Source organism: Andrographis paniculata, unplaced genomic scaffold (genome assembly GCF_009805555.1).
Source record: "Andrographis paniculata isolate CXL003 unplaced genomic scaffold, ASM980555v1 Contig59END, whole genome shotgun sequence".
In the NCBI taxonomy this organism is placed as follows: Eukaryota; Viridiplantae; Streptophyta; class Magnoliopsida; order Lamiales; family Acanthaceae; genus Andrographis; species Andrographis paniculata.
Genome location: NW_026137594.1, coordinates 3,761,754 through 3,770,710, shown reverse-complemented (window position 1 = coordinate 3,770,710; position 8,957 = coordinate 3,761,754). Strand labels below are relative to the sequence as shown.

General features: G+C 32.4%; 2 protein-coding genes across 3 annotated transcripts; both read left to right on the top strand.

Annotated features, from left to right (window-relative positions):
- The first annotated feature begins 2,407 nt into the window (after positions 1 to 2,407).
- LOC127258637 (plant cysteine oxidase 2-like) lies at positions 2,408 to 5,290 on the top strand. Of its 2 annotated transcripts, none has more exons than XM_051285572.1 (5): positions 2,408 to 2,953; positions 3,559 to 3,668; positions 3,782 to 3,953; positions 4,608 to 4,826; positions 4,993 to 5,290. In XM_051285572.1, exons 1-5 carry the CDS (start codon positions 2,764 to 2,766, stop codon positions 5,115 to 5,117), a joined length of 816 nt encoding a protein of 271 aa, XP_051141529.1. In that variant the 5' UTR covers positions 2,408 to 2,763; the 3' UTR covers positions 5,118 to 5,290. The 2 variants fall into 2 exon arrangements, with proteins under 2 accessions (XP_051141529.1, XP_051141528.1); XM_051285571.1 differs by having other exon boundaries at positions 2,415 to 2,953; positions 4,596 to 4,826.
- Positions 5,291 to 6,571: 1,281 nt separating this feature from the next.
- LOC127258360 (probable WRKY transcription factor 72) lies at positions 6,572 to 8,324 on the top strand. The gene is made up of 4 exons (XM_051285167.1): positions 6,572 to 6,672; positions 6,757 to 7,191; positions 7,265 to 7,378; positions 7,456 to 8,324. Exons 1-4 carry the CDS (start codon positions 6,652 to 6,654, stop codon positions 8,077 to 8,079), a joined length of 1,194 nt encoding a protein of 397 aa, XP_051141124.1. The 5' UTR covers positions 6,572 to 6,651; the 3' UTR covers positions 8,080 to 8,324.
- The last annotated feature ends 633 nt before the right edge of the window (positions 8,325 to 8,957 follow it).

The following is an 8,957-nucleotide window of genomic DNA, read 5'->3' as shown; positions in this document are numbered from 1 at the left end:
AAGCTCTGACAACCAATTTTTCTTTACAGTGTAGGTGATTAAGGTAAAACCGTTAACTACCCCTGATTAAACAAATAAACCTAGATGTGCCCATAAGAATATTGCCTAACAGCATTGTAATCTAGAAAAATCTAATTCAAAACAATTACTAACTAGGAGGACCAATTAGATTTGATTGTCTAACCCCGGGAAAGAACTATTCAACCCGGTTATCACCTATTCAAGTGCGAATACAATTACGGATATCCTACCTGAATTGACTTTAGATTATCAGACTAATTTAAATATCGGTACCAAAATATTCAATCAATCAAACAATCACAAACGCTATTATCAGAATTAGACAAATATTGATAATAAAAAGAACTTTTATAAAGAAAATCAAGAATATCCAAAATAAAAGAACCAAAACATTATCATCCCTCAAACCAGAAAAGTATTACTCCATAGTCAAATTACAAAAAAAAAGAATAAAAGAGAAAGATGAAGTCATAATGGGATGCGCACTCTTGCTCATGTGCATTTCTGCCATAACCGTTCTCTCTTGCCAAATAGGCGTGTCTTCCCCTATTTTATTTAATTTTTGCCCTAATTATTTTGTAGATGGGCTTTTGGGTCTTTAATTAATTTCTCATATGAAGTGTAATTAGTCATGACTAACTAGGTTGTGCAAATTTGATATTTGCCTTCTGCACACAGCAAATAAACAATTCGCATATAAATTAGATAGAATCCAATCAAAATCACTCAAATATCGCATATGATATGAATATAAAATGCGATTTCTAAATATCAATATATAAAATATCAAACTATACATTAACATTGTACCAAAAATATTAGGTACAATATCACACCTCACTGAAAATTTTAGTATATTAAAATTTTAAAATTTATGCTATTTTTATAATATGCGTCATATTTCAACAATTCCATATATTTTTACTTTTAATTAAAAATAAATTATTAAAATAATTATAAGTAAAAAATTAGACTTGTTCAAAAAAAAAAAAAAAAACTTCTACTACACTGCACGATTAATATTGTAAAAACCATAATATAACACGAATTTTTATAATATATATTTCACACATACTTTATGCAGTCATAACAAAACAAACAATTCAACACAAATATTGATATTTATACTCCCTTCGTTCCACAACAAAATATTCATTTTTCCATTTTATTCTATCTTATAAAAAAGTATTTATTTTTTTTTAGTAACTGTACTATCTACTTAATATTACAAATACTATTACCACTTATAATATATTACACAAATGCCATTACATTTATATCACACATAATAATAAAGTTATTTTACTAAAACTATGTGAAAAAAAATTGGATATTTAGTTATGAGACGGAAAAAGTATTATTGACACACTTTCAAATACCAAACATAAAAACACCTCAAACAAAACAAACACACCTTAAATAGGTTAATTTGAATTAACTAAATTTGATTTTTATTAAATTTGTTAATTTTATTTTATTTATTTATTTTTTTATAGAAAGTGGTATAATTGAATGTGATAAAAATAAATAAATAAATAAAAATGCTGACACATTTTGGTGGGACAGAGTAAAAAATTATTACATTTTTATAATTTGTTACTATAAAGAAAAAAAAAAACAATAATTACTGCATTATCTATTTTTATTAAAACTAGTATTTTTATAAAATGAACATACAATTGTGCAATGAAAAAAAAATATATATATTGAAAATTATGTAAAAAAAAATTGTTTGTGTTAACACACCCATAGAATTTAATATTTTTTAAGTATTTTTTTTTTGCAAGGTACAAAAAATTGTAAAAATAAATACGCAATGATATTTTATGTGATTTTGTTCATTTCTATTCGCTAGTTCACTTGGAAAGTAGATATTTATTTATTTGTATGAAATTTAATAAATATTATATTGTAATTGTAATTAGTGATAATTTCGGTATTAAAAAAATAATTTATTCTTATGATGGGTAAAATTAATGCTAAAACATTGATACAAGTAATTACAAATATGAAATTATTTATAAATGCATAGTTGAATTTAAATATACTAAAAAAATTGATATTTACTGTTTCAATAATAAAAAAAAATAGTATTAAGTAGACGGAGAAATTATTATTATTATTATTATTATTATTATTATTTAGTTATATATATATATATTTCAATTTTGGCAATATTTCAAATAAAAATAAAACACTATTTAAAATTTTGTGAAGGTCAATATAATAAATATTTAAAAAAAATAAAAAGGGGAGGGGTAAAAAGGAGAAAAAGGCAAAGCAGGCAGGGGAAGAAATCCGCTATCTTTGAACAGCACACTGGAATGTAATTTAGCCCACGGTTTTCCCTCTCTCTCTCTCTCTCTCTCACTCTACTGCTCATCTGTCTCATGAGATACTGCTCTCTCTGCCTGCTCTCATCTTTATTGTACATATATATATATCTATCTATATATATATGCCGATACACATACGTACCATACTATTGCACAGTCAAGATGCAAATCATCGCCATCGCTGTCAATCCACTCACGCTGTAGAAACACCTCTCGAATCTTATTTATCTATTTTGGCTTCGGATTTTGAGGCTCAAAATAGCACGTAACGGCTGGAATTGGAATCCGGGGAAGGAGGTTGACCGATTTGAGACATTCGAATCGAACTTGTTTTGGTTTGGCCCCTGCCTTGTGTTCGATTTTGTTGCCTTTCGCTCAACCGCATCATCACGTGGAGGATTTCTGGATGCAAATGGGGTTTCAACAAAACGGGAGTGGTGGAAAGGGTAACAGCGACTCCAAGAGGAATAAGCGCAAGCAGAAGAGACTATCGCCGATTCAGAAGCTTTATGAAACCTGCAAGGAGGTCTTTGCTGATTGTGGACCTTACATTGTTCCAACCCCCGACAAAGTCGAAAAGCTTGCAGTAGTTTTGGGTATATATACATATACATATACATATACATATACAAATATATATATATATTTGGTATCTCGTTCTGATTTCTATGTGAATTTACTTCTCCTTCCGAAACGTGGTTCATGGAATTCTATTGTTATTATTTTAATTCAGTTGGATCTTAAAATGACTCTCAATGTAGAATAGTTAATTGGCTTTCAGCACTTGTTTAGAGGCAAATGCTGCTTTCCGGTGGAATGTTTGATCCATTGTCATTGTTGGGAAACGTAATGTTTGTTCAATTATTCTCATTAGTGATTCTATCTTCTTGGTTCATTTCATATTCTGTTTTCTATTTCCTTCTTGACAATGATGGAAGCCTTTTTGAAGACATTTTGCCTTTCTTGTGCTGTGATTGTGACTTTTCTCATTGTGGCTATGCAAAATTTAGCCCCTTTTTTTTTTTTCAAAATTTCACAATTTCGAAGCAAGATGGCAGTTTAGGAACATTTTTATGAAACCAACTTGAAATATATTTGTTCACAAATACTAGATAGATTTTATGCAGATTTGGAGATATGTAATATGTTAGCTTATGTTTCTTCTATGTTGAAATAGTTTGTTGAATGAAAATCTATGCAGATGGGATGACACACGGAGATGTTGGGCTGCGGCCAAATATGCCAATTTTCAGCTCTGAAAGAGCTCCTATCATAACATATCTCCACATCTATGAATGTGACAAGTTCTCAGTGAGTAATCTGCATTTTTGCACAGATGATTGGGCAAATTAGCCTGTCCAATGGATGTTTCCATTTCTGACACATATTTGTTTGGATGATATTTCTTTTTTCAATCATAACAGATTGGAATCTTTTGCTTGCCTCCAACAAGTGTCATTCCACTTCACAACCATCCTGGAATGACAGTTTTTGGCAAACTTCTCTTTGGAACTATGCATATCAAGGCGTATGACTGGTCAAATGAGGTGCCGAGGAATAAGGATTTAGTGCCAGCATATCCTGTGGATGCAAAAAGTATGTTCTTGTCCGGATTAGTACCTTTACGTTCTCTGTTTCTGTTAAACACATTTTGGTTATTAGATTCATGCATGCAATTCATCAATCCTTCAGGTTGTTGGATAACTGATTTAACAACTTGAATTTTTTTATCACGTGGGTCCAAATTTGATGTTTCCACATGATTATAAACTCTTCATATAATATTAAAAAAGTAACCTTAGAACCAGAAGCTCCTAGTTGGATTAGTCTCCGTTTTTCTTATGTATATCTTCGACAGGTTTTCTAACTACCTATTGTTCATCCAGTGAGAGACATTTTATTATATTAATACCCCATTTTCCCTTATAGTTAATATTTTGGTTATGTTATGACTTTAAATTATGCATTAGAATAAATTTACCAAATTAAAGACATGAGCAAAGATGTAAATCTATGAGGCAGTAACAGTGACACCCCCCCCCCCCCAACATATATCCTATGCTTATAATACAGAATTTATTGAACATGAAAACCTCTATCCTCCCAAGCTATACCCTCCATCCTATCGGAACCTACGAATGGCAACCTGGCATAATTAACCTCCTCCTTGCTTGAGCGAAAAGTCTTCTGCCCATTAATTATGTAATGTGGACCTCTCTTCATAATTTTTTGTTTTAGTTTCTGGTGCAGTTCGTCCTGATGGAATGCAATTGGCTAAGCTTAAGGTCAATTCAGAATTTACTGCTCCTTGCCGAACTTCCATTCTCTACCCTGCTGATGGTGGAAACATGCATTGCTTCACTGCCAAGACTGCTTGCGCTGTGCTAGATGTGCTCGGGCCTCCATATTGCGATCCAGATGGTCGCCATTGTCAGTACTACTATGAGTATCCGTTCTCCGAATTTCCAGGTAAGCCATTACTCAACAAGAACATTGCAGTCTTTATTATTTTAATGGAACACTTTGTATTCTTCCACTTGATTAGAACCACTGAACATTCAGAGCTCAAAACACATCGAAAAAGCTCTTTTCTATTAATTGTTTGGTGCTGATGACTGTCTGAAATTATTTACAGCTGACATTGTTGGCGCAACCGAGGAAGAGAAAGAGAGCTATGCGTGGCTTATGGAGAGGGATAAACCGGAGGAGTTATCTGTAGTTGGATTGTCCTACGATGGTCCGAAAATTGCTAAAAAATAATTCTTGAACAAAGGAAGCAGCAAAGTTGTTTCCATCTGCAGTTACATTGTAGAATAGGAACTCTTGTTTCTGTTGCTCTGTTCTCCATCTTTATATGTACATAAGTATCCAGTAAAAATTTATATATATATATATCAAAGAAAAGATGACTGAACCATTTAAACTTTTATATACATCCCTACAGGGTAATTAATTTCTACAGAAAAATTTTGAGCCCATGTCATAAATCTTGAGTTCTTGATTGATTTTTTGGTTGATGGAAAGTTCACATCTTCACCTGAATTTATTGTTATTAATAAGCATACAATAGTTAAATCTTTTTATTTGTTGATTTTGAATTTGTCATATGTATTTGTAGGTCAAAAGATTAGGGAATCTCAGAATATTTTAGGGATAAAATAAAAAAATAAGAAATTGTGGGTGTTAATTAATTGTGCCTAACAACTGGAAATGTATGATTGTATCAAAGTTAAAACTCTTGTTTAGTCAATGGATCGACTAAGACTTTCCAATATAAAATTCCTCGCAATGAAGTGTATTTCAAGTGAAATATTCAAACAATTACATTTTAAAATAGAGAATTGTCAAGCTGTGTCCTCATCACATATGACATATGTTGCATACAAGTATAATAATTAAATTAGATGTGAAAATCCCATCTAATATTTCAAAATCTCACATCACAAATAATTATTCCTAAATTCCTAATCCCAGATATTTTATTTGACTCCAACTAATAAATTATTCCCAAGTTGGCTACAAAGTCTCCATGTGGTTAAAGATTGCACATATTTTTTCTTTCATATTATACTATCATTTATTTAAAAACCAGAATTAAATCACTGTACCTTCCACAAAAATAATAATAAATAAAATAAATGGATCAAATCCCTTAGAAGGCTGGCACGTACAGATAACTACATGTAGTTATTTAATTTCTTGGTTGAAAATATTCATCAGATTGATTAATTATTCAATAAATGAGGCCATCATCGAGTCTTAGGTTTCTGCAGCATTTTGTAATGGTGTCAGTCTTTGTAGTTGTTAGCCAAACTTATTAGTTAATTCTGATTTAATTAGACTCAGTAGAACTGTGTAAATATAGGCTATTTATTATTAATTTAATAAATTTCTTTTTTTATTATATATATTTTTTATTTTATTTTTTAAAAAAATGACATGTAAAGATTGAGAAATAGCGTGAGATCCGTGGTGTGCTACGAAAGTCCAATATTAACTTCTGTCACCACTGATCTCCCCTCCATAATTTAATGCAAAAATTCAACTCCATGTGCAGTAAAAAAATGAACTCTTATGAGCTAATCAGGCACAGGCAGTTGACATTTCCAAGTCTTTCAATTTGTCTGCGTTCACAACGATTAATGTCGATTCAGACACACATATATAATACTAGTAAATAATTTAATCACAAAAGCCAAACGAGGATTGGAAATTAAGAGAGAAGTACATATATATATAAATCTGCACGGTATATAACAAGCCCACATCTCAAAGCTCCGATCGAGCAGCAAAAATGGAAGATTTGATGATCAAGGTACGTATAATACCTCTTTAATTCTTAATTATATTGATTTCTGAAATTTTGACGTTGTATTGAAATGGATTAACGTTGTTGCAGAAAGATAAATTGGAGTCAACGAAATCGGAGATGGAGGGGATAAGGGAAGAGAATCTGAGGCTGAAGACTTTACTGATGCAAATCGAAAACGATTACAAGGCTCTTCAAAGGAAATTCGACGATACTTTCGGACAGTCTCCCGGATCCGGATCCGGCAGCCATAGCCAGATCACGTGCAGTCTAGAAAACCCTGGAAATGATCAAGAACAAGAACTAGTGTCTCTTCGCCTTGGGTCGTCGTCCTCGTCTGCACCAAATCCAGACAACAAATACAATAAGCTTGACCTAGGCCTGGGCCTGGATGATCGTAAGCAAGAAGTAGATGATCAGACAAGAATACAGAAGACACGTCACAGAAATGGAGATGAAGAGTTTTATCAAACAGGCGTGAAGAAAGCTAGGGTTTGTGTAAGAGCAAGATGCGACACCCCAACAGTGAGTATCAATTAATTAATTAAAGATAATTGTTCGAGGATTAATTGTTTGGATCGATCGATTAATTGATCAGATGAACGATGGCTGCCAATGGAGAAAATATGGGCAAAAAATTTCAAAGGGGAATCCATGCCCACGAGCATACTATCGTTGTACGGCGTCGCCGTCGTGCCCTGTCAGAAAACAGGTAATTAAGTTAATTATTTCAATTAGGCTACATTGCTTTAATAATTAATTAACATTTTCGATTTGTCTGATGATTAGGTGCAGCGATGCGTGGACGATATGTCGATACTGATCACGACCTACGAGGGTACCCACAACCACCCGCTTCCGCCGGCGGCGGCGGCGATGGCTTCCACGACATCGTCGGCGGCGTCCATGCTAATGTCGGGGTCCTCAATTTCTCCGACGACGACTTTAATTAATAATCCCTGGAACAAATTCCAGGCATGGCCGCCTAACTGCCACGTGTCGAGCTATCCATCATCGTCTTCGTTTCCCACTGTAACTGTGGATCTCACCGCCAATAATGTTTCTTCATCCCCAAACAGCCTTTATTATTACTCGTCTCCTCCGGGAAGAAGTTTGAGCTTTTCTTCAATGGGAACAACAGGAGGGTTTTCTCATCGCCATTGGAGCTTGCCTGGAGGAGAATCAGGCCTACAGGCCTCCCAGAATAGCAATAATAATAATAATGTCCTGACAGAAACGTTGACTGAGGTTCTTACATCTGATCCGAGCTTTAGATCTGTAATAGCTGCTGCACTTACGTCGATGGTGGGTAATGGTAATGGTAATGGAGGCTCTGCAGAAGGGAAAGCAAAGACTGAGAATAATCTTGAACGTATACCCGCCATTGGTGACTTACGAGCTTTGAAAGAATGATCCAGAGGATAAGTATGGTGGTTTAATTTAATTTTCCATATAATGCCTGTACAAAATTCAGTTCTTGATGATCACATTTCTCTTCTTTATCTCTCTCTCTCTCTCTCTCTATATATATATATATATATGTATATATGTAACATGTCAAATATTTGTTCCAGGGTTTGATATATAATATATATATAGCTCTGGAATCAATATTTGGCTTGTAAGATGAAATAAAAATAAGTTGCAGGATGTTTATGGTTGAATCTTTCATGGTAGTAGTGTCTCTAAATTAGGGTTGTTGTTATCTTGCCAAATGTAGACATTCAACATTATGCTGATATTACACTAATATATGTTGTCCTAAGCTAACTAATACTCGTTTTTGTTCTTTAACTATGTATTCCTTTATTTTTTATACGAAATTTTAGAAATTTTAGTATTATATTAGAGTGTGGTATGAATAAAGTAGAAAATACTAAAATAACTTATTAGTATTGTATGATATAAAACTAATGACATTTGTGTAATATATTATAAGTTGTAAGGATATTTTTAATGTTAGTAGAAAGTAAAATTTCTAAAGAAAGAAAATGAATAGTTGTTAAGAAATATATCAAAATAAAAAAATGGATAAATCGTTAAGGAACGAAGAGAGTATAATATTAATACAACAAATGAACCAATAACAAGTAATAATAATTCATACTATACATACTCTCTCCGTTTCATCGAAATGTTACCATTTTTCATTTTCGTCCGTCCCAAAATAAGGTTACCATTTCCTAATTTAGTAATTGTACTATCTATTTAACATAATAAATACCATTTCAACTTACAATATATTACATAAATTTCATTACTTTTATATTACACCGTACTAATAAGGAGCT